Here is a 26534-nt window from a genome sequence, read left to right on the forward strand (position 1 = left end):
TTCCTACTTTAAGAAAACTGTTAAATTGCATTATTTATGTGCTACCTGGGCACTCTAAATATTGATTTAAAATGAAATCAAAGGAAATTGTAATGGGATCGAATGTTTATGAATTACTATTTAAAAAAAGAAAGTGATGGAGAAAAAGGTCGATCTATGACAGCTGCAGACGCGTTCCAGCGGAATCACGGCTCACGGGTGCACAAGTGAGCACATCTGGGCTGGGCAGCTATTTCGTGGCCACAAATAAGTATTTCGTGTCCACGAAATAGCCATTTCGTGGGCACGAAATACTTATTTGTACCCACGAATTATTACTTCGTGGGCACGTTATAGCTATTTCGTGCCCTCAAAATAGTATTTTGTGGCCACAGTTTATTTTTTGGACCATGTCATCAGATGGGCTCCGTAGGTTTTAATAATAATAATACATTTTATTTCAACAGTGCCTTTCTAGACACTCAAGGACACTTAACAGAGATAAAATACACAACATTAAAAGATAGAACAGCATAAAACAAACAGATTGGAGCAAAGAGAGTAACTATTGGAATGCTAGACGGAATAGGTGGGTGTTGAGTCTGGTTTTAAAGAGAGTGAGGAAGTCAATGTTACGGAGGTCAGGAGGGAGTGAGTTCCAGAGCTGGGGAGCAGAGCAACTGAAGGCCCTGCTCCCCATAGCGACCAGACGGAAAGGTGGGACAGAGAGGTGGATGGAGGAGGAGGACCTGAGGGAACGGGTGGAGGTTGAAGGATGAAGGAGGTCTGAGAGGTACGGGGGAGCTAGGTTATGGATGGCTTTGAATGTATATAGCAGAAATTTGAATTGGATTCTGGAAGTGACTGGGAGCCAGTGGAGCTGCTAAACAACAGGGGTGATGTGGTGGAAGGAGGGAGTTCTAGTAATGATGCAGGATTTTACCATGGTTTTACCCATCGACTTATACCCTATTAATTATTTTACCGTATATTACATCTAAATTTCATGGTTAAACAGTACATGTTAAAATGGTATTTAGCTAGCTACTTTGATAAACTCAGCTAGTAAAAAGGCAGCCTAAAATACATAAATATAAATTTACTTACTGAAAAAAATGAAGTGGAGACTCCTTGAATGCTCTATTAGTGCAATTAATACCACAGCAAGTCATTTTGTCCAACAATTGCACAAATAATATCCAAAAAAGAATACACAAATATAGAGACTCAAAATCCCGGAACAGTTTTCAGGCGAGACAGAGGCTCTACTGAGGCCTTTCCACATAGCTAGCTCTGTGGTCACTGGGTCTGATGCTCATTAATTATACAGAATTTTAGGCATTTAATACACTTAAACAGAAGAGTGTGAAAAAAATTCACCCCCCTCAAAGTTGTCATGAGTGTAAACTAGATCATTTAAACCTAAAACATGTTTTGGTACCAGGCTGTAAACATGTTTATTTCTGCTGTGAAATTGGCATTTTTAACATGGGAGTCAATGAGGATTTGCTCGCTTCTGACACCAGTCCCCAGAGAATGAGGGTGGAACTACAATTTATTTCACTTCCGCATTTGCCTCAATTTTTGACCCGCATTGTGGGGGCTTGGGTTTAACTAATGCACCAGCCGTGTTCCAGTCCGTTTTAGGAGACTTTCTAAATAAGTTTGTGACTGTTTATTTAGATCAGGGGTGTCAAACTCACAAGGGGCCGAAATGAAACTCTGGGACCAAGTCGAGGGCCAAACTTAATATTTTTGAAAAAGTGATGGCAAATTTGCACATTTTCTTTATCAACATCTATGCAATTTTTGAACCTTTACATTTGGAAACAAACTTATTTCTGCATTAACACGGAATGTGGAATAACCAAATTACACACGAGCAAGTCATTTTAAATAAAAGGCATCAGTGGTACTCATTACTTGTGGTATAATCAGCATTTTATAAATCTATTCAGGATTTATGTTTTCTTGTTTATTCATTTTTCTTATTTTTTATTCTCTTTTTTTCTCCTGTAATACGTGTCATCGCTGCTGTGATGTCTAGCTTTCCCCACTGAGGAACAATAAAGGGATTTTCTATTCTATTCATCTATCTGCAGCCTTTCCACTTCCTGTTTACTGTAGGTTAAATCTTTTCTCACGGCCCAACAACAAAATAAAAATATCATTTTATCTTAAATGAAAATGCAACATCTCACCTGTTAACTTTCATGTTTTGGAGCAGAAAAAGAGCATAAAGCCAACATATTTAAAGCTCAGTTTGCTCCACTGGTTTACTGTGATGCTCACCTGTTCCAGCCAGATACCTGCATCATGGGGTTGATCTGTTGTTTTGTTTACCTTCATCATAATAATGACAACATTAGATGACAACAGGTGCTCACATAGGTTTGTGCTGATGAACATGTCTGAGCAGCTTGACTGCGTTGTTGTGTGTCGGGGAGGAAACACAACGACAGCAACCACAGAGCCGTGCTGGTTTGAGCGTGTCGCTGCTCGCTGGAGTTATATCGGCTCTGTCTGGAAGTTAGTTGGAGCACTTTTTCTTTCAGTCGTGAACACATTACTGAGCGGCTAGAATCTCCGTTTCTGGGCTTCAACGTCAGAAAACAGCTGAGTGAACTCGGCGCTGAGTGAGAGGAGTGTAGTTTGTCCGAGACAGCGGAGCTGCAGAGACCGGCAGTAGGCGCTGAAAAAACACTAAGGAGGGGGCTTCGTCGGCTCAGCGCTGACGCCGCAAAGCATCATGGGAGTTGAAGTCTCTGCAGTAAAATCGGCCAGCGGGCCAGTTTTAATATATTTTTGATATTTATCTCGCGGGCCACATAAAAATGCTCCGCGGGCCTTGAGTCTGACATGTGATTTAGATGATATTTTGATTTTTTCTAACTCCTTAGAGCAACATGTAAGGGCCGTGTTACAGCGCCTCCTGGAGAACCGCTTATATGTAAAGGTGGACAAACGTGTGTTCCACGTCCCCAAGGTAAAGTTCCTTGGTTTTATCATTGAGAGCGGGAGGCTAAGGGCAGACCCTGAGAAGGTCAGTGCAGTCACTGAGTGGCCCATTCCAACTTCTCGAAAGCAGTTACAAAGCTTCCTGGGCTTCGCCAACTTTTACAGGAGGTTCATAAGGAACTACCGCCAGACCGCCGCCCCACTGACAAACCTGACCTCTGTTAATCGCCCTTTTGTTTGGTCCTCAGAAGCCGAGGCTGCCTTCCAGACCTTGAAGAGGAAGTTCACTAACGCCCCTGTGCTCCACAGACCTGATCCGCAACGCCAGTTCATCCTCGAAGTAGACGCCTCCGACACCGGCATCGGCGCTGTACTCTCAGGTATCTCCCACGGATAATAAACTTCATCTCTGTGCCTTTTTCTCTCACCGTTTAATTCCCGCAGAGAGCAGATATGACATGGGTGACCGAGAGCTGCTGGCTGTAAAGCTCGCTATTGAGGAGTGGAGACTGGCTGGAGGGGGCAGAAACACCTTTCGTCATCTGGACGGACCACAAGAATCTGGTTTACCTGAGAGAAGCTAAGAGGCTTAATCCACGACAGTACAGGTGGTCTCTCTTCTTCTCACGTTTCAATTTCCAGATTCCTTACCGCCCTCGGTCTAAAAACACAAAACCAGACGCTCTCTCCAGGTTGTACGCTCCGGATCAGGAGGTTGAGCCCTCCACCATGTGTGGTGGGAGGAGTCACGTGGGAGATCACGGAGTGCCACGTATGTGCCCAACAGAAGGGGGACCATCGGTCTACGGCAGGCTTATTAAACCCCCTTCCTACTCCCTCACGTCTCTGGTCACAGATAGCCTTAGATTTCATCTGAGGGTTGCCTGATTCGCATGGTTTTTCCACCATCCTCACCATAGTGGACAGGTTTTCGAAGGCTTGCCACCTCGTACCCCTAAAGTCTCTCCCTGCCTCCTCTGTTACTGCTAAACTCCTCGTTAAGCATGTGTTCAGGTTGCACGGGATTCCAGAGGAGATTCTCTCGGATCGGGGACCTCAATTTATCTCCAAATTATGGAAGGAGTTCGCCGAGGCTCTGGGGGTTAAGGTCTCCTTCACTTCTGGATATCACCCACAGACAAATGGACAACGTAAGCGCATGAATCAAGAGCTCGGGGCCATACTGCGATGCATCTGCTCCGCACACCCGTCCTTCTGGAGCTCTCATCTCGCCTGGGTGGAGTACGCCCATAACTGCCACGTTTCTATCGCTACAGGTCAGTCTCCATTTGAAGCCTCTCTAGGTTACCAGTCATCCCCGTTTCCCCAGCAGCCCTCGGCTCCATCTTTGGTCCCTCAGTTTCTCCGGGGGGCCAGCGTGGGAGTCCACCCGGGCCGCTGTGGACAGGACGGCTGACAGTAACAAGCGGCTGGCCGACCGCCGGCGACGTCTGGCCCCGTATTACGCCCCTGGTCAGGAAGTATGGTTCTCGTCTAAGGACATCCCGCTGAAGGACACCTCCCGTAAGTTCACTCCCAGATTCATAGACCCATTAAGATCCTGGAGGTCCCCACTCCCTCCACGGTTCGACTAGAGCTCCCACGCTCGCTCCGGATTCACCCGGTTTTTCACGTTTCCCTGGTCAAGCCTGTGGGTTCTAGCCCCCTCTGTCCTGTGCCGGCTCCCCCTGCGCAGTACTACAAGGGGGGCCTCGGTTCGCAGGATCCTGGATTAATGGCCCCACGGATGTGACACCCAGTACCTGGTCGATTGGGAGGGGTATTGCGCGGAGGAGCGTTCCTGGGTCCCCCGCTTCTTTATAGAGGACCCGTCCCTGATCCAGGACTACGAGGCTGCATCTGGTGGGACGCCAGGAGGCGTCCGTTGAGGGGGGTGGGGTGCTGTCATGTGCCGGGGTGAGTGCTCCTCTCATTTTTGTTCCATCTTTGAGCTGCTGTGTTTCAGGACAGGGAGGCTCCAGCTGCTGCTCATTAACAATCAGTGGGTCCAGCTATAAGAGGAGGAGGAGGAGAACATATCCACGCCGGATGATTAACTACAACTTGGTAGTTCCAGCCCTTTGTGTCTCCAGGGTAACTAGTGATTTTTGGACTTTAGAACCCTTGTGGATATACTTGTGCTTACCTGTTCCCAGGACTTTTGGATCATTTGTGGACCTTACCTTGACTCCTCAGGATCTTCTTGGAATTCTGAAGCTTCTCTGGTTTACCTGTGGCTCCTCTGATTGACTACTTGGACATTTCCATGATACCGCTGGATTACTCACCTGTGCCCCATAAATCTCCTGGACGCAGCATTCACCATTCTCCTCTCCTCCCTGCCGGCCCACTCTCCTCGCGCCCCCTCTCCTAGACACCCCCTCTTGGATTCACCGGCACTCCACCAACCCACCCAAATTCCTCAGCCCCCATCTTCCCGTAAGTCTTTACTCTGCACCTTCCTAGTTTAGACTTACCTCCCTGGACTCACCTCTTCCTCTGCTCTCCCCTCCTCAGACACTGCGGTTCCGTTGTAATCCCCACTGAACCTTATCCAGTGCCCCCTCAGTTCCCAATGTTTTAAATAAAATTCTTTAATTTTTCTAATTGACTCGTGAGTGGTGAATTCTGCATGTCTTGGGTTAAACTCGTCCCCAAAACCATGTCACTTGACTCTCCCATATTCCAGTCAGAATTGACAATGCTCATCGGACAAGAAGCGAAACGCCTTTATGAAACCAAAAGTTCAGTTGCCTTCATTTGAACCCTTTGGATTACTAGTGTAAGCAAATTTTGAATCCCAAAGAGACAAACAAATTCGAGATTTTCTTTATTTTAAAAAGAAAATAAAGCAGACCAATAGTATTTGTATTATACAATACTCTTGTAAAACTGAACATATTAGCAACTGAGAAAAGCAAGGAACAGTGGTTGTCATTACTGCTGACTTAGCATTTTCAAACCCAATGTCAAAAGCAACTTATTCTGACAGTTTCACTGCATTATGGGAAAAAACTACATTAAAACAAACAATATCAAAAAAGCACAAGAACCATGCTACGAAAAATCGCTCTAAACACTCCAATTAATTGATTCTGGCACATTATTAGTACGTACATTAACACTGTCAGAGTATGACTTAATCCCAAAAGGTAACTTCACAATCAGACAAGTAACAACTGTATTTTTCTTGGACCGATCGGTCTTCCACTTAGTTCTTGAACTGCATGCAGAGCCTCCTTACGAGACTCAAACACCAAGGTGGCAGAGCCTTTAGCTTTCCCATTCTGTTCGTACTGAAGAGAGACAGATCCAGGTATGATACGATATCCGTAACAGAAATCATAGACTTCCTCAGGTCTGATTTGGAATGGCAAGTTCACCAACTGTACACAAGTGGGACCATCAAAACGCTGTTCAGGAGAACCAAACCTGCCATGAAACCCATTTCCAAGATCTTGTGGAGAACGACATCTCACTGAACAATGTTCGTAGTCAAAACCCATGCAGGCGTTGACATTTGCATTGGTCATATAACTATCTTTCCTTACATCAGGATAGACATCACCAGAGGGATAAAGCGACTTACTTCCCATGTTGAAGTGCTGTTCATCTTTTGGCAATGGTTCTTGTTTTTCTGCTGGCTCAGCAGCCAGCTGTTTCATCTGCGCACGTGAAATACATTTCATTGTGATTTCAGACCCAAGAAACCGGCGTCCATTTTGAGTAATTGCATTACCAGCCTCTGCTTCAGACATAAAGAGAACCAAAGCTTGCCCAACTCCAGCACCTCTATGGTCATGCAGAACCCAAACTCTGTCCTCCATGACATTAAATCCATGAAAGAAATCAATTATCTCAACTTTCCGCACATCAGTTGGGAGGTTCCTCACAAATACGCAGGCTTTCTCAGAGTCATACAAGTCCTTGAGGTGAGATGGAGCTCTTTCCTGATGCTTTTCAGAATCTCTGTACGGCCTAACAGCCGAACTATGAGATTCCAGAATCCTTAGCATGTTCTCTCTGGAGATTGGACGAGTATAAATCCATCGGTTACAAAACTCTCTTTTCTCCTGACTTAAAGCTTCACAGTAGTCACGAATGCTCCTGAAGAGTACAAATGCAGATCTAGATCTTCTTCGATCACTGTCAGCAACGAACAGGATCTGGTCATTCTCAAGCTTTGATTTTGGAAAAAGCTGTTTAATACCAACTTGCTCTATTCCAAAAGGCAGGTTTTCCAACATCACACAGTATTCCTTATCAGATGGAGCAATATGCCTCTGAGACATGGGTGATCGTGATCGATCACGATGTTGGGGGTTTCTCTGACCATGAACAGGGGGTCTCCCTCTTTCCAGGTAGTCATCTGGGTTGAGATCCATTTCAATATGATTAACGGCCTTATGCCAGTCATGAATTGTTGTCAGTTTAACCTCAATATATCTTGACCCAATGTATTCCCGATCCCTCTTCAGGGCTTTTATCAAATCTTGCTCCGTTGCAAATCTAACAAAGCCTCTTCCATTGTTTAGTCCCTTAAAATTTTTTAGTAGGAGAATTTCCACAATGAGTAAACCACCAAAAAAGTCTTGGATTTCCCTTTTATTTACAGAAAAAGGCAGCCCATTCAGAAACACACCAAAGAAGTCTTCTGAGTTTGAAGACATTTGGTGCTGGGAGGAAGGGCTAATAGCTGATCGGCTACTGGATCTCCTTCCCACCTCTATGTTCACAGATCTTTGACCATGTCTAGCGTTGTCATCAAACTGCCTCTTCTTGTCACGCTCACACGTTTTGGTCGTTCTTTCAAGTACATTCTGCATCTCTGTTTTGCTGCTGAGTAGCAAAGTTACTTGTGAGTCCTTGATTAACTTCCCTGACCGTAACATGGCTCTTCTTGCATCTTCATCAGAAGCAAAGATAATGAAAGCTTCATCTAGCTCCCCACCAATAATATGCACACCTCCATCTGGGATTCTGAGGCCAGAGAAGAAGCTGCGAATATCCTCAGAACCTGCTGTGACACTCAGTCCCTGTAAACGGATGACGACGGCCATGCTGACGCACAAACAACAGCACCTGTAGACAAAAGGGTACAGAATATTAATAGCCACAAAGCATCAGTAACTCCGCATCACCATTTCAACATTCCAGTTTACCACAATCAAACATGAAAATGAGTCAAGGACAAAAAAGGTGAGGAACATGCCAAACAGCCGTTTTTATAAAACAATGCCGCCGATTTTCCGCAACGCTGTAGCAGCATCAGGGCGCCTTAGGTCATTTATAAGTGGTAAAACTGTGTCAGCAATGTTGCGCAATCATGTCCCTTTTCACAAAAGATTACATGATGGCAGCATAAAGAGGGCATGGCGGCAGTCTCTGCACTGCTGCAGACTTCTATTCATCTTGGACATAACTTGCTTCTTATTGCAATCAAAGCTGCTCCTAAAGCTGTCCCTCTCACACAGTCCCAGTTCAGTCTCCAGTGATCTGACCTCTAGATTTAACGAAGAAAAGCTCCATGAGCGCTGCATTGCTCCAAATTATCATCTTAGCTGATTCAGTTTACAAAAGTGAAACTTAATGCCCGTGTTTACTTTCAATTTCAATATAGTTGCCGACTAGAGCTCAGCAGTAACTCTGCATGTAATAATGACACCTCCCTCTGTTGCGCCATGGCGTAGTCGCCGTTTTTAAGACAGACAGACAAGACAGATATATTGAGGATTTCACCTCGATAACAATAAATGGACGATAACTACAGGTATGCGCAGAAACAAAAGTTGTCCAGTAAATGGGGCTGTCACATGTATTACGTCTAACGTGATGGAAGAGGTTACTTTTAATGACTGACTAAATAAAATAGTGATATTTCATATAAATATGAATTATCAATATTGTTGATCTTTAAATATTTGATTGATAATGAAACTAGGTAATTCGGGTAAGACCAGGGATTCATAACACTTCACAATAATTAGAGACAGAGGCAAACATAGTTTATAAAAATCAATTAAATACTATATTTCTACTACTAATAATGACACACAAGAAATTACGAAAAATGATGGTTGAAACAAGATAACTGAGACAATGAATAAAATGATGGAATATAAGCTTTGATGTTATGTAGCAAAATCTAATTAAGTGTCTTAGAAAATTGTGATGTCTGGGTTGTAAAATAAGTCTGACTGGTTTAACTATCTATCAATTAATAAAACCATCTACGCCAGTTGTGCAGAATCCCTTGTGTTGAAGGCAATCCAAGGGTACAGACAGGCTGCCAATGGAATTGACTTCTGTGGTATTCAGAGCTCGTAGTTCCACCTCGAATACAGCACCGCTGGTCTGGGAAACCACCGGGGTGAATGCTGGCGGTCCGATGAAGTTTTGCATCTAATGCAGCTTTGCAAAGAAGATTTGACCTTGAAGGATGGTTCAACTCTTACTTACTCGGCTTGGCCGGGCCGAGCAGATGGCAGAAGTCAAAGAATCCAGGAAATGAATTCTGTTTTATAAACTGTTTATCAATTTGGACAAATAAGAGCTTTAACTCATTCACTGCCATTGACAACTAAAGTCGTCATTTTAAATCCAACCGTTCACTGCCAATGACGATTAAGGTCGTCATTTGCATGTTTTTACTAGGGATGCACCAATGGATCGGCATTGGATCCCAATCGGCCGATAGCGCCCTATCGGTTTTGATCGTAGTTTTCAAAATAGATCAAAGCAGACCGATCAGGTAGGGTTGTCACGGTAACCGGTGTAGCGGTAAACCCCGGTAAAAAAAAAGTTGACAATAATAATAACAGTCTTGTTTTTTAAAAACATATACAGTATTATCTCGGTGGATTACCGTGGCTGCGGTGTAGGCGCGGTGACCCTTACCAGCCACCGTATCATCTGCTGAAGTTGCCGGCGGCACATGCGCGCTTTGTTGTTTACAACCAAAACTTTCTTGAAGCTAAAGCTGAAATAATGGCCAAAGGAGGAGACGGCAGCGCTCAGGAGGACATTTTTTATCCCTCAAAGACGACACAGTCGGAAGTACGGACATCTTTTGGATATTTGAAGAATGCCGAGGGACAGTTGATAGAAGACAGCTATCCTGTTTGCAGCACGTGCAGAAAAAGTGTCTGTGAAAGGCAGCAACGCTTCAAATCTCATGACGACAAATCTGCGTGACCATCACCCACAACTCCACAGTCAATGCAAGGCAAGCTAACGTTAGCGTTTTAGCTAAAATGCGTGATCCGAGGATTTGGGTTGAGGGAGAATGCAACGAGTCGCAATATAATTCAATTCAAGTTTATTTATATAGCGCCAAATCACGACAAGAGTCGTCTCAAGGCACTTCACATAATAAACATTCCAATTCACAGTTCATTAAGCCAATCAGAAATAATGTGTCCTATATAAGGAACCCAGCAAATTGCATCAAGTCACTGACTAGTGTCAGTGACTATCCAGTAATCCTCCTACTAAGCAAGCATGCAGTGACAGTGGAGAGGAAAAACTCCCTTTTAACAGGAAGAAACCTCCAGAGGATCCTGGCTCAGTATAAGCAGCCATCCACCACGACTCACATAAAGCAGCTGCAGCGCCGCTACCTGCATATAAACCGTGTCGCGGACACCCCCAATATTGAAATGACGTTATGCATTACGGGGCTCCCAGGGGCAGATAAGAGTTGGTCTCTCTCCGAGAATAATTATGAATTTAACAATGATTACTGCCTGACGACATTTTCCCACATCTGCAAAGCTCACTGGAAGGACACAAACAGAGGACAATATTTTCCTGATATAGGGTTTATTACTCAAGTAAGGGTAAAAAAAAATGTATCTGATTAGAAGGCTACTTGAGTACTGAGTGTCATCTGATCTAATATTTTTAAAATGATGACATCAAACAGACATAAAATAAGAAGTTATGGGCAAATATTGGTATTTTAAAGACTAAAGGGAAAAAATGTAAACAAACAACATAATTACAAAATAACACATTTTAGGCAAAATTTAGACACAAACTGAGGACAATATTTCCTGACATACAGGGTTTATTTAATTGTGTGAAAATGTAGCACGTTTAAAAGAAATACTGCAATAATACTGAAAACCGTGGTAATTTGGGTCACAATAACCGTGAGGTTAAATTTTCACACTGTGACAACCCTAATACAGACCATTTTAGATTAGGTTGCATTTCCTTATTCCCAGATTATGTAGTTTGTAGCACTCATTATAATGTTGTAGAACATTTCTGGCCAATCCACGTGATCGGTATCAGTGATCGGTATCGGTGATCAGCATTCTTTGATATCGGTATCGGTGATCGGCAGCAAAAAACCTGATCGGTGCATCCCTAGTTTTTACTGTGTGGGCATCGGAACAAGCCCCCGTACCGTGAGAACAAACATCTCAGCTCTAAAGCCGATCTTCATCCGCATACGTCACACGTCACGTGATCAGGAAGCAGAATATCCATGTGTTAGGAGATAGTTTTGGGCCGTTGCTGTAAAAAAGTGAGGCGTGAACCGGAAAAGCTTCTGCCGATCACAATTCAACAACGGATTTTGAAAGAACGGATAAAGGTCGAAACGCACGGATTCTTCATGATGTAAGAGGTTAGTCTCCGCCTTGTTTTGGTTGTTTTGGCGTTGATATCATCCTAGCGTTCACCGTTCTGTGAGTCTTAAAAAAACTGTCAAAACTTTGAGAAACGCTGGCAGCAAAGGGCTTTACCGATCAGGAAACAGCTGGCAGAAAATGAGTTAAAGAGGGCAGTTATCAAAGACCTCAGACGCCACGTATTTCTCAAATACTCTAGGTTATTTTGCCTAATGTGGAGTAGCCCTTATTAAAGATTAATGTGAAGTAAATATAATACACATTCATAATAATATAATTAACTCATTCACTGCCAGCCGTTTCCTGATCGGTAAAGCCTTTGCTGCCAGCGTTTCTCACCGTTTTTACTGTTTATTTAAGAGTCAAGAACGTTGCACGCTAGGATGATGTTGACGCCAAAACAACCAAAATAAAGCGGAGACTCACCTCTTACATCAGGAAGAATCCGCGTGTTTCGAGCGTTATCCATTCTTTCATAATCCATTGTCGAATTGTGATCGGCAGACGCTTTTCCAGTTCGCGCCTCACTTTTTTTACAGGAACGGGCCAAAGCGAACTAACACATGGAGGTTCTGCTTCCTGATCATGGGACTTGTGACGTATGCGGATGAAGATTGGCTTCAGAGCTGAGATGTTTGTTCTCTCAGCGCGGGGGCTTGTTCCAATGCCCAGACAGTAAAAAAATGCAAATGACTACTTTAGTCGTCATTGGCAGTGAATAAGTTAACGTGTGAATATACTGATGAACAAATTATTAAATTCCACAAATATATTAATATCGTGCAAATGCGATCTGAAATAAATCATTATAGGAATAAACATTTACACTGAAAAAAATGCAACACCTTTGTTTTTGCTCCCATTTTTCATGAGCTGAACTCAAACATCTGAAACTTTTTCTACATGCACAAAAGACCCATGACTCAAATATTGTTCTAAAATCTGTCTACATGTGTGCTAGTGAGCACTTTTCTTTTACCAAGATAATCCATCCCACCTCACAGGTGTGGCACATTAAAGAGCTGATTAGACAGCATGAATAATGTACAGGTGTGCCTAATCCCCAAATTCCACTACCTCCGCTCCGCTCCGACACGAACGCCGGAGCAAAATCGGTCCCGTTGTAGTCAATCAGAGCAATTCCACTACTGCGGCCGTGCTCAGACAGTCCGGCGCAGTGCGCCGCCCTCTGTTCCGGCGTCCGGCAAAAATAGAATCAATCCTATTTTTGCCGGACGCCGGAGCACCTCCGCAGTAAATGGACAGAAATCACAACCGCCCAACAGGAAAAGGAGCAAGCACAACTTCCGTTTTTCACAATAAATCAATAAACAAAAGGCGTTTTTTGTTTCATATGCACAGGTTTAACAACTTTTAACAACTATCAATGGCGGCTGAAGTTTAAATGCACAAAAGTAAGCCATAAATACAGTTTCCACTATCAAAGTAGTCACACTTTGTTGATCCAAACACTGCTGATCTCTCAACACACATGATGGGCAGATTAAACAGTTCATTTCGATGCTTCTCCCACACAACGGGTGTTTGGATCTAACTTCCGCGTTTATTGCTCGGACTGTATCGCAAGATCTCGAAAATCCCACGCATGCTTGTTTGCCCACTTCAGGTCTCCGAACCGGAGCGGAGCCGTTGTAGAGCGGGTACCAGTAAAAATTGAGTTCGGAAGCGAGCAGCTGCGGAAGGCGGGGGCGGATCGGAGCGGATGTAGTGGAATTTGGGGGTTAGACTGCCCACAATAAAAAGCCACCCTGACATGTGCATGTCGCAAACTTTGGAGCGTGAAATTGGTATGCTGACTGCAGGAATGTTGCCCGTGAAATGAATGCTAATTTCTTTACCATAAGCCGTCTTCAAAGGCTTTGGCAGTTTGGCTTTGGCCAAATTCAGTCACCAAGCCCTCCCCTCTCAAACCTAAACAGACAGCACGTGACTTAAACAAGACAGTGCAGCAAAAAGTGGCAGAGAAAATTGTCCCAAAAGAAATATTTTGTTTTTACAAGTCCTTTGCTAAATTTGTTATGGAAGTAGAGGCCAGTTTTTCAGCTGACAGAGCTGCACATTGGTTTACTTTGCCATTCTTTCTTCCCCTTCCATAGCGGTGTTACAGGGCTGTGGCTGACTGGCCATCAGTCTCTGCTGCTATAATTCATCACTAGTCATATGGAATGGAACAACATTTATAGTTGGCTATTATGAGAGTTTCACTGACAGAGAGGGTAAGAAGCAGCGTCCTTCATATTAGAAGTCTCCAAAATCAACACTGCTCATGCCTGCTTGTGTTTACCAACTAAAGGACAGCAGGGATTTCTCAGTGCATCTTTTGCTCTGCCCACATGGGCAAGTCAAAGCCAATTCATCTGGTGGGCGAGATGAAGCGATGGAGTGGAACAAGATAAAAACAGCTTGTTTGGAATGGCTTTTACATCAAGTTTGGATTATTTGGACTTGTGCTTCATTAGAATCAGGCGCAGAGATGTATTCAAGACCTTTATTTAGAAAACGGATGCATTTTTGCCTTCTTCAACAGCGGACTGCCTCGTTTACTGACATCCGTTGTGGTGAGTATGCCATGTCACGTTGTCCAGTAGCATGCGGAGATCATTTCAAAGACAATGGTAGAACCCACCCCATGGCAAAAAGAAGTCAATGGAGCGTTATTTAGTATGGTTTGCCAGGCTAGTTTTATGGCGAGCGAGCGAATGAAAGAAATTATTTCAAAAAAATAAAGGACAACTGGAACTGATGTGTTTTCCTTTTGTTCTTAATGCATTTCTACAGTTTCGGAACGGGTCTTAGTATTGGCAGATTTTTAAATCTAAAAAAAATAATAATAATGCGTGATCGGAACTTTCCTAAAATAAACTCATGGAATGGGTCTGGACAAAAATTATGGTACCCCTAGAAAATAGTAAAAAAAATAATGTGGCCAAAGAAACATGGTAATTCAAGATGTGTCAACTAACTGGCATCACAGGTGTGTACAATTTTGTAGTCAGTCAGCATGCCTATGTATAGGGCTCCAGGTAGTCACTGTTTTGTGACATGGTGTGTACCACACTCAACATGAACCAGAGGAAGTGAAGGAAAGAGTTGTCTCAGGAGATCACAAAGAAAACTAGAACAGCAAGCAGTTAACGGGTTCAAAGCTAACCAACCAAGCCCCCACAATGCGGCTCAAAAATTGAGGCCAACCCGGAAGTAGCATAAATTGCAGCTCCACCCTCATCCACTAGGGGCTGGTGTCAGAAGCAAGCAAATCCTCATTGACTCCCATGTTAAAAATACCAATTTCACAGCAGAAATAAACATGTTTACAGCCTGGTACCAAAACATGTTTTTGGTTTAAATGATCTAGTTTACACTCATGACAACTCTGAGGGGGGCAAATTTTTTCTCACTCTTCTGTTTAAGTGTATTAAAAGCCTAAAATTCTGTATAATTAATGAGCATCAGACCCACGTGACCGCCGCCTCAGACCCACGTGACCACAGAGCTACCTCCGTGGAAAGGCCCAGGGGTGGACATTAACTTCAAAACCAACCGGCCAGCCGGGCCGGTAACTCTGAATATTTACCGGCCCCACCAAGAATCTACCGGCCCCACTGGTCAGCTGCCAAAACGAGTCAAAATAATAACAGAACTGTTTTAAATGTAATAAACCTTTATTTTGTACACATTCACAAACATAATAACGTATTCAAGTTTGAATTTGTTTGTTCCCTCAACAAAACACGATTTTGTCGTCGCATACTTCCGGCATACAACGCAGTACATCACCAACTCCGCTTTGCTGTATTCGAGCCATCGGCTGTGTTCGAGATGAGCCAGTTCTGCGCAGACTAGACCAGCGGTGATCGGCGAGCAGTGCATGCCGGTTAGATTCGTGTCCGAATTGATGCCGACTTGCTCTGACGTCATGCATACGTAGACAACGATAAACTTGTGAGATCAAGGCGGCCGCAGATTTTGGAGCAAGGCGCTGCAGTTGCTCTCCCTCGGCTGCAAAACCTAGATGATGATGGGAAACGCCTGGCTCTCACCTGATCTAAGATCTGATTGGTTCATATTTTGATCCAAACATTCGGTGGTAGAACATGAAATGTTAGTTGTTCACATGTATTCTATAAATCACATATAGGCCATAAAGAGAAATGTGTTTTGTTTTCTTTTGTCACGTTTCCTATGAGCACACTAAACCTACAGCTGATAACCTTTAATTATTACAGTCAGGTCTTCATATACAATATATGATATCCACAAGCACGTGAGGATGTTTCAGCTGCTAACAGGCACCAGAATTAAAATTGAAAATTAAACAAATGTGAACGCTGACGCGATATCTTAAGCCATCGTCACCCCCGAGCTACACATGCAGGAAAATCCAAGAGATTCAACTGGCAGAAACAACTGGTTCACAGCATAGTCTCTCTCTCTCTCTCTCTCTCTCTCTCTCTCTCTCTCTCTCTCTCTCTCTCTCTCTCTCTCTCTCTCTCTCTCTCTCTCTCTCTCTCTCTCTCTCTCTCTCTCTCTCTCTCTCTCTCACACTCACGTAGAGGAAAAGAGCTGAGAAAAGAGAGGAAATGGAGGACAAGTAGTTAAAAGAAAAACTACAGCTGAGCCGAGGCGCGCCTCAAATGGGGCGCGTCTGATCTGAACTGAGGAGCGGCGAGCAGCGGCCGAATTTCGTGAGCAATTCGCTTCTCGGCGCTTCGGGCGCTTCCGCGGCCGGTGTGTCCCCGGCGAAACGCCGGCTTTCAGCCACTCCCCCCGCTGCTTCCGTCTAATCTCGCCTGTTTTCCAGGCGATGCGCTGCTCAACTCGAACACGGCCATTCTCTGCGCCTCCCTTCTTCTTTAAACCGCCAAGAATCATTCCACCTACGCACACGCTTCTCTGCTTCATACCGTTTCGAACTGTCTCGCTTCTCCTCACCAGTTTTAAAGCGTTTTGCCGGAGATTTCATCAAGAAATCCCATCCCTGTGGTGGCGCGATCTTCCTGCGTGCTTGTGTGTTTCTAGCGTGGTTCCACTTCGTCTTTAATAGTGAACTTATAGTTCACGTGACTATAACTAGAATGTGCAGTACGTGCACGAATCGTACAAGTGCAGAACGTGGCTAGAGGCGCGCAGGTTCACGCGCGCGAAACGAAAACGGCGGCTTCCTACAGGGCGGGGCCATGATGTAGGTGAAAGCCAGTGTGTAAATGACAAATAAGGCTTGGGCGCCACCCGGGCGGTAAGTCGTCAAGTATTTACCGCCCGACGAGAAAATTTAGCGCCATTGGCGCTCGGGCGCTTTAACGGTCCACCCCTGAAGGCCTCAGTAGAGACTCGGTCTGGCTTGGAAACTGTTCCGGGATTATGAGTCTCTGTGTTTGTGTATTCTTGTTTGGATATTATTTGTGCAATTGTTGGACAAAATGACTTGCTATGGCATTAATTGCACTAATAGAGCGTCCAAGGAGTCTCCACTTCATTTTCTTTGGTAAGTAAAATTATATTTATGTATTTTAGGTCACTGCCGAGCTGAGCTTAGATTTTAACATGTACTGTTTAACCATGAAATTTAAATGGAATAGGGTAAAACCCAGTGCATTTAACATAATGCTGCACTTTAGAAAATGGGTTGAAATATAACATGTTGGTGGAGCTGGGTTCCGACTATCGGCTTCTGGAGTTCTCGGGAGACCTCTGTTTTCCACCCGTTTCTCCCCTCCCTGCAGCTCGGCGCATCTCTGTCTTCTGCGCGGGCTGACGGCTGGCTTGTGGTTCTCCCCTCCCTGCAGCTCAGCGCATCTGTGTGATCGCGGCTCCTGTCTGCTGTGCGTCTGCTGTCTGTTTGAGCAGCTTTCGGGAGACCTCTGTGTTCCACCCGGTTTTACCCAGCGGTCAGCCCGGCGTGTCTCTGACTCAGAAGCTCTGGTGTTGTGCACACTTAACTCCGGTTGTAGCTAGGTTGCTACCTCAGTTAGCTTAGCTCCCACCTCCGCGTTAGCTTTGGGTTAGCTTCAGGTTAGCTTGTAGCTAGTTCGACCGGGTGTCGTCAGTTGATCCCAGCCTTACAGCCCCACCCTCAACTCCACCTCTCTTCCCTTTTGTGGAATTGTCTGGGGTTGACGGAACCTGTGACACGGTCAAAATGGCAGTGGTGGCCACCTCCCATTTATCTTCAAAAACGTGTTATTAGAGCCTATGGAAACTAGGGTTGTCACGGTGTGAAAATTTAACCTCACGATTATTGTGACCAAAATTACCACAGTTTTCGGTATTATCGCGGTGTTTTTTTAAACGTGCTACATTTTCACACAATTAAATAAACCCTGTATGTCAGGAAATATTGTCCTCAGTTTGTGTCTAAATTTTGCCTAAAATGTGTTATTTTGTAATTGTGTTGTTTATTTGTTTACATTTTTCCACTTTAGTCTTTAAAATACCAATATTTGTCCATAACTTCTTATGGGCAAATAAGAAGTTTGATGTCACCATTTTAACAATATTAGATCAGATGATACTCAGTACTCAAGTAGCCTTCTAATCAGATACTTTTTTACCCTTACTTGAGTAATAAACCCTATATCAGGAAAATATTGTCCTCGGTTTGTGTCCTTCCAGCGAGCTTTGCAGATTTGGGAAAATGTCATCAGGCAGTAATCATTGTTAAATTCATAATTATTCTCGGAGAGAGACCAACTCTTATCTGCCCCTGGGAGCCCCGTAATGCATAGCGTCATTTCAATATGGGGGTGTCCGCGACACGGTTTATATGCAGGTAGCATATAACCGTCCCTCGGCATTCTTCAAATATCCAAAAGATGTCCGTACTTCCGACTGTGTCGTCTTTGAGGGATAAAAAATGTCCTCCTGAGCGCTGCCGTCTCCTCCTTTGGCCATTATTTCAGCTTTAGCTTCAAGAAAGTTTTGGTTGTAAACAACAAAGTGCGCATGTGCTGCTGGCAACTTTAGCAGATGATACGATGGCTGGTAAGGGTCACCGCGCCTACACCGCAGCCACGGTAAACCCACCGAGATAATATATTTTTTTAAAACAAGACGGTTATTATTATTGTCAACTTTTTTTTTACCGGGGTTTACCGCTACACCGGTTACCGTGACAACCCTAATGGAAACCCATTGTCCAATATTTAAATGTCGATGATTTGAACTCACAAACTGCCATTGATGACTAAGGCAGTCATTTGCATTTTTCTTTTTACTGTGTGGGTGTTGGAACGAGCCCCCGCACCGTGAGAACAAACACCCCCAGCTCTAAAGCTGATCTTCGAGTGTACGTCACACGTCACATGACCAGGAAGCAGAAAATCCATGTTGCAAGATCGTTTTGGGCCGCTGCTGTAAATAAAGTGAGGAATCACAATTCGACAACGGATTATGAAACGGATTACGCTTGAAACGCGCACTCTTCCTGATGTAAGAGGTGAGTCTACTGTTTTGTTAGTTTTAGCATTGACATCATTATAGAGCGCAATGTTCTGTCACTCTTAAAAAAACTGTGAAAACACAAAAAAACGCTGGCAGAGAAGGGCTTTACTGATCAGTTTGTGTTAATATCATTTGTATCTTCTCATGTGGATAAATGTAAAAAAAAAAGTGTTATTGCCTTTGTCACCTGTGATCTCTGATTTTCTGTTTTGACTGCATGTGTTCAGGGTCAGGAGAGGCTCACTGCTGCTGTTTTATCCTGGTGGTCATCCTGTGAGAAGCATTCTACTGTTATGTTAATGTTATTTAGTTGTTTGGTATTTGAACACATTCATTAAAACAATTACTAACTGATAACTCATTTGATAAGCCATTTTATCACCAGTTTTATTATTTAGAACAGAAAATGAAAATATACAAGATTTATAATACATGAGTTATTTACAGATCAAAACAAATATGGACCAGTTATGTACAGGTGATGCAGGATTAATCTGAGTGATTCTTTTCCTGGATTATTTATTTACACTGAGTAAGCAGGAAGTTTGGCAATGTAGCTGGATCTGCTGCAGGAGGATCCCAGACGTGGAAGGAGGGCTGGAACAGCAGTGGCTGAATGTTTCTGGTCAGAGGAACATCATACAGGACGGTCTGCAGAGAGCTTTGGGATGCTTCCTCTCACTGTCCACTCCATCGTCCATCTACAGGGACTGCTGGGCTGGCTCAGATGACGGCTGTTACATCTCTAAGACGTATTCGGAAATATGAAATGAGGAGATGGTTTATGGATCCACTAGTATAACAATTGTGATTCTTCAGCAAATAAAACCACAGTGTTGTTTTTAACTCATTCACTGCCAATGACGACTAAAGTCGTCATTTTAGATCCAACCGTTCACTGCCAATGACGACTAGTTGTCATTTGCATTTTTTTTACTGTTTGAGCATCAGAACGAGCCCCCGCGCTGAGAGAACAAACATCTCAGCCCTGAAGCCGATCTTCATCCGCATACGTCACAGATCACATGATCAGGAAGCAACACATCCATGTGTTAGGAGATCGTTTTGGGCCGTTCCTGTAAAAAAAGTGAGGCGCGAACCGGAAAAGCGTCTGCCGATCACAATTCGACAACAGATTATGAAAGAACGGATAACGCTCGAAACACACGGCTTCTTCCTGATGTAAGAGGTGAGTCTCCTCTTTGTTTAGGTTGTTTTGGCATCGACATCATGCTAGCGCGCAACGTTCTGTGACTCTTAAAAAAACAGTAAAAACGGTGAGAAACGCTGGCAGCGAAGGCCGTTAGTGATCAGGAAACGGAGGCAGTGAATGAGTTAATAGAGGTTCGTACATAAATGACTTGCCAGTTAACAGCAGTGGTGGTCTGCTGGTACAGGGTATCTGCAGGTTTAGGGGAACCTAATTTAAGACTTTTTAAGACCTTTTTTAAGGCCACTTTGACCAAATTTAAGCTATTTAAGTAGGGCAGCAGTAGCTCAACAGGTTGAGCGGGTTGTCCAGTAATCGCAAGGTTGCAGGTTCGATCCCAGCTCCGGACAGATAATTCTGCTGTTGTGTCCTTTGGCAAGACACTTAACCCACCTTGCCTGCTGGTGGTGGTCGGAGGGACCGGTGGCGCCAGTGCTCGGAAGCCTCGACTCTGTCAGTGCGCCCCAGGGCAGCTGTGGCTACATCGTAGCTCATCACCATCAGTGTCTGAATGTGTGTGCGAATGTATCAATGATACACTGTAGTGTAAAGCACTTTGGGGTCCTTACTCTGAGAGGCACTATACAAGTACGGGTCATTTATCATTTTGAAAAATTAAATTTAAGGTATAATTTCCAGCTATTGCCTGGAACCGGTGCTAACCACGCAGCGATCGTGGGATTAGACATCCAGTTACCATTAAACTTGCACTTTCCCATGGCGCAAACTCCCACTAGCTTAACCAGCTAACGTGCTAATCTAAAAATAGCCCCCTTACACAACCAACTGAATGTGTACGGTTCTGCTCATGCCAATATCATAAACAAAAAATGCTGAACACTAACTAGAAATTCACGAAAATTTTATAGAAATAAAAGAATCTTGTTTATTGGGTCTTTGGTAATTTAAGACCTCTGGAAACTGTATTTAAGGATTATTTGTCAATTTTAAGGATTTTTAAGGCCTTAAATTTGGAAAAGCTAATTTAAGACTTTTTAAGGCTTTTTAAGGACCCGCGGATACCCTGTGGTACCTCCTCCAGGACAGAGCACCACTGACCTCCATACCAGCCTCTGATCGTCTGTAACATCTTCCTCAGTCTCATTCTCCAGGGCCACAACTTCACCAGCACAGAGGCAGATGTGCACAGCACAATAGTGCATGCTGACCTGTAATAGATTTAATATTTTTTAAATGAAAAATGTAAAACAAACATAACCTGCAGTACACTGGTTCTGTTCTGTTTAAAGAAAAGCAGCAGGGAATAGTTAAATAAAAACTACAGAGAATTTACATTTTTAAGACAGATCTAAGTGTTATTAGGCTTATGTTGAATCAACAAATGCACATTGAAAACACTTTTATGTTACTTTATTTACAAAACGCCTGTTTTTAAAATGTTTACACCCACTTGATGCTAAATAAGTGCTAAAGTCCAATTAACATTGGAAACTGTCCTACTGCACAGAATAAACAAAATTACCTGAAAATGGTTGTGAACAAACGCTGGTGATGGATGTGAAGCTGCTGTAGCTCCTAAAATATTCCTGCTCGATTTTTGCTAGCTTTTGCATTTTTCCTTTGCGTGTTAGCTGCCGCCACGGTTGTGACAAGATCTACATACAGGCCATCGTGGAGGTGAAGGCTAGACTGTCCAAATTCAGAGCCGCTGGCTTCCGGTTTTAGCGGTCGAGCATGGACCCGACCTAGCTGGACCGGTAACGCCCCGTCCTCACAAGCATCCTGCCCCTGGATTCGGACACACCCCTATGAGTGCACAGGGTGAGCGACAGGGAACATCTAACATGTTCCTGTGTGCTCAAAAGTTTATGACTTCAGTAAAGTTAGCAAGATATTCACAGATTCGACTTTTGCGGCTTAATACCTCCTGAACACAGGGGTATTTAGAAACATAACATACCTCTTTGGTATCGTGGCAAGGTAGTGAACAAGCTACAACCTCGTTTCTTTCAAAAAACACCGTCCTCAGCTCCCGATGAGCTAAATTGTGCTCTCTGAGACCACGAACCTGCCGAGCGCTCAGGGACCGTCTGAAAATAGACTAACCAGAAACATCTCTCGACAAAATATTAAAGAACTGCAGTGTCACGAAATTCTTAAAATATAACACTACACACATGTTGTTCATCCTACAGCGGTTATGGTAATCCAGTAACATGTTTTTTTTGCATTTTAATTTTTAAAAGTTGTTAATTTTGATATCTGCTCAATTTTAAAATGTGTTGATACCAAAATCACACAGCACATTATTATTGGATACAGTTATTTTTTATACCTTATAATTATCTATATTTTCCACATTGAAAATGTTAGTGACACCAAAGTAACGCCGAATAATTAGCACTTACATTATCTACAGTCTGCACCTTTTATTTATTTATTTATTTGAACTTCTCTGATTTTGGTGATTTCTTTCCAACTAACAGACTTCAATAGCTCCTACACTGTAAACTCTATTGACACAAAATAATGTGTGCTTGTAAATACTTACCTGGTCTACATACTACAAACTATACTTTTAGGAAAAAATACTTCTCTGATTTGTTGTGAATTTTTTTAAATGTTTTAATTTGAATAGCTCCTACACTGTAAATTCTGTTGACACAAAATCATGTGTGCTGGTTAGGGTTAGACTATGTAGAGCAGCTTAGTATTGACCAGCACACATGATTTTGTGTCAACAGAATTTACAGTGTAGGAGCTATTCAAATTAAAACATTTTAAAAAATTCACAACAAATCAGAGAAGTATTTTTTGCCAAAGGTAAAGTTTGTAGTATGTAAAGCAGCCAAGTATTTACCAGCATGCATGATTTTGTGTCAACAGCGTATACAGTGTAGGAGCTATTGAAATTAGAAAACTTAAAAAATTCACAAAACATCAGAGAAGCACTTTTTACTCAAAGTAAAGTTTGTAGTATGTAGAGCATGATTTTGTGTCAACAGAGTAAAGTGTGGTATTTTCTCTAAAATATAAAATGTGTAATATGATCAGCATCAAATTTGTGATTTTCTGTGTTTATTTGGTGTCACTATAGTTTCAAATGGAGGAGCTTTTCCAATTTATGTTATTAAAAGTTTCACACTAAATCTAAACTGTATACCTGGATTAAACTAAATAGTGTAGTGTGATCAGCGTGTGTGCAGTGTTGTATTTTGTGAATTGTCACACTGCAGTGTGTAATAGTGGACTTTTTCACATAGTTTATCATCAAACGTTTCTGGTGTGATTATTTGCTGACGGTCCCTGAGCGATCGTTTTGCTCCGTCGGCCCACACAGAATCACAGACCAATGTAACGCGTCGGGAGCAGAGCACGACTGAGAACGGATTTTTTTTAAGTTGTAGCTTGTTCTCTACCTTGCCACGATATCAAGGAGGTATGCTATGTTTCTAAATACCCCTGTGTTCAGGAGGTATTGAGCCGCAAAAGTCGAATCTGTGAATATCTTGCTAACTTTACTGAAGTGAGTTTGTTACTGAGCCATTCTAAAAAAAATTTAAAGTCAAATAATTCATTATCTGAAAGTGTCTGGTTATTTATATGACAAAATATGTCGTGTAGTTTGACTTTCAGAAAGTCACTATTTTCCTTGTACAATTTTTAATTTTATTTTGGTGCATTTAAATGAATGGTGATATAGTACGTGTAGCATTTTAATATTAGAATGTATATTTACACATGGAAAGTATCGAGGTTAATAAATTGTGTGGCAGTAGCTCTTCTGTACTTTCATGGTGTAAAAGTAGCTCACGGGCCACCCCACAACGCCACCTGCACACACTGGTTTCTATGTTGCCTAGCTGCACACAAAGCTAACTCATCAGAAAAAGGCTAGCTCTGGCTAAACAACACAAACAACTAGAATAGTTTAACCGTCAGGTTGTGTTCACAGTAACAAAATTATCGTAACAATTTTTGCTTTGCCAGTGGCTAATTTGTCGAGTCTCGACTTTCCGACTCAGTAATCTTAAACCAAGAAGACGTTAGCTTCGTGTGTAAACAGGCCTAGTTGCTTTAGCTCATTAAATGACAGGATGTACAGGTATCGATCAACAACAGGCCACTTAAACTACGATCAAACTTACACTAGTAACAAATATAAAATCTCGAACAAATTGTAGAGTAAAGCCGAGTCTTGCCAATAGATGTAGGACAAAATGTATCCAAACGGCAGTCTGGAAGCGTGAAGATGCGTCTTCTTGTTCGTGCTGCTGCTCTCGCTAACTGCCAGTGTGACGCGAAAAAGATGGACGGCCAAAGGCCACCTCTTTCTTATGGTAAGTCGTTTTAACATATAATCAATAATCGCACATCTCATCAACTCCTGATTTGTATTTACATAATGTATGCACTACTATGTACTAATTGAATTCTTATTAGTGAAAATGGCAAATAAAAATATCAACAGCTATTTGTTACTAGTAAAAATTATATTTAAGGATATCCAAAATAACAACTGCACTAATAAGAATTAAAGAGCTAGTCACACCAAATCAACTTTTTTTTGCTGATAACTTGTATAAATGAGTGTCTAATAGTGTTGTAGACATGTCCTCACCTTGGCTCATTGTGTTCGAGATGAGCCAGTCCTGCGCAGATTAGATCACCAGTGATCAGGGCGCAGTGCATGCCGGTTAGTTTTTTGTCCGACTTGACGCCGAGTTGCTCTGACATAGGCAACGATAACCTCGTGAGATCAAGGTGGCCGCAGATTTCAAAGCAAGGCGCTGCAGTTCCTCTCCACCGGCTGCAAAACCTAGGGCATGACGGGAAACGCCTGGCTCTCACCTGATCTAAGTTCTGTTTGGTTCACATTTTGATCCAAACATCCAGTGGTAGAATGTGAAATGTTAGTTGGTCACATGTATTCTGTAAATCATGTAACGTTGATGATGACAACTATATAAGCCATAAAGAGAAATGTGGTTTGTGTTCTTTTGTCACGTTTCCTATGAACACACTAAACCTACACCTGACAACCTTTACTTATTATTACAGTCATATCTCCATATACAATATATGATATCCACAAGCACGTGAGGATGTGTTTCGGTTGCTAATGGACTCCAGAATTAAAATAAAAAATTAAACAAGTATGAACGCTGACGCGATATCTTCATCCATCGTCACCCGCGAGCTACACATGTAGGGAAATCTGTCTGACTTAAAAGAGACATAACATGCTTTTAAGTTATTCCTTTTTACATCTAAATTTTTCAGTTGGGGTCTAAATACTGTGGAACTGCAGTTCTTTGGTCTGATTTCCTCATTATTGTTGCTCTACAGACCCTCATCTACCCCTGTTCTGAGGAGAGTCTAGAGAACGAGCCGTTTTTGGGTACTGTCTCTTTAAACTGGAGAAGGGGCTGTAAACTCCGCCCCCCTCCATAGTGCAGATCTGTACTCTCCTCCCCCAGTCGGACTTTGTAGTTCTATAGAGAAATCATTATTTAATGTGGCAGAAACATTATATTAGCATTTTTAAAACAGGTGGGGAGAGTTGTTCATCAGGCTGTTTCAAGGCTTCTAACTCTCTCCTGCATTTGTCTGTAGTCACACACACACACCCGTCACGGCCGACGGAGGGACACACACACACACACACACACACACACACACACACACACACACACACACACACACACACAAGGAATGCTTCTTGCTTATTTATTTCTATAAAAAATGTTTTAAAAAATGATACAGCTCATTAAAACACCATTAAAAGAATATATTTTATTAAGATCTCTATCTATATATATACATACTAATAATTTTATAAGTAGTCTTATTTTATATTGGGTGTCTTAATGGCTGAAAATGGATAAAAAGCAGTTACATTTTAATTTAAAGATTTGAGATTCTAATCAAAAATAAAGAACATTCCTCCAAATGTTCTTTAATGTGATCATTATAATTCTAATGCTTAGAACTTTCTTTTTATTGTCTGCAATTCGTAGCCTATATCTTTATTAAATATGTGTTTAGCTGTAACGTGGTAATTCTCTCTAATGTGTACAGAGAGGTGGACATCAGTGCTGCAGTGAAATTCCCAAGATCAGTCTGCTTTGCTAACAAATATAGTTAAATCTGACCTGCATTCTAAATAAATACCGTTAGGTGAAAACATCAGTAGGCATTGAGTTATTGATACAATCCCTAACAGCCAGAATGGAAGAAGAGCATGCTGGGTCATCCTGGACCTGAGCCTGTTCTGTGTGTTTACCTACAGGGTGCAATAAATGTCTACAAGGCTGAGTTTGGAC

General features: G+C 42.7%; 1 protein-coding gene and 1 long non-coding RNA gene across 5 annotated transcripts in view; one reads left to right on the top strand and one right to left on the bottom strand.

Moving 5' to 3' along the window:
* Positions 1–5754: 5754 nt before the first annotated feature.
* On the bottom strand, positions 5755–24580 carry rbm12bb (RNA binding motif protein 12Bb). Of its 3 annotated transcripts, none has more exons than XM_054735461.2 (2): positions 24411–24580; positions 5755–8019 (listed from the first exon to the last, which is right to left on the bottom strand). In XM_054735461.2, the coding sequence occupies exons 1-2, from the start codon at positions 24563–24565 to the stop codon at positions 6102–6104; spliced, it is 2073 nt and encodes a 690-aa protein (XP_054591436.2). In that variant the 5' UTR covers positions 24566–24580; the 3' UTR covers positions 5755–6101. The 3 variants fall into 3 exon arrangements, with proteins under 3 accessions (XP_054591436.2, XP_054591435.2, XP_070407663.1); XM_054735460.2 differs by having other exon boundaries at positions 24357–24580; XM_070551562.1 differs by lacking the exon at positions 24411–24580 and adding an exon at positions 19225–19308.
* LOC139070014 (uncharacterized) overlaps positions 12020–26534 on the top strand; it is a 162856-nt gene continuing 148341 nt past the window's right edge. The window contains exons 1-2 of one of the 2 annotated variants that reach the window (XR_011520681.1): positions 12020–15106; positions 16915–22105. This is a non-coding gene — a long non-coding RNA (uncharacterized lncRNA). Of the gene's footprint in view, positions 15107–16914; positions 22106–26534 lie in introns of those variants that run through there. The other variant, XR_011520682.1, reaches the window with a different exon arrangement.

The sequence above is a fragment of the Nothobranchius furzeri genome, chromosome 5, assembly GCF_043380555.1.
Source record: "Nothobranchius furzeri strain GRZ-AD chromosome 5, NfurGRZ-RIMD1, whole genome shotgun sequence".
Classification (NCBI taxonomy): Eukaryota; Metazoa; Chordata; class Actinopteri; order Cyprinodontiformes; family Nothobranchiidae; genus Nothobranchius; species Nothobranchius furzeri.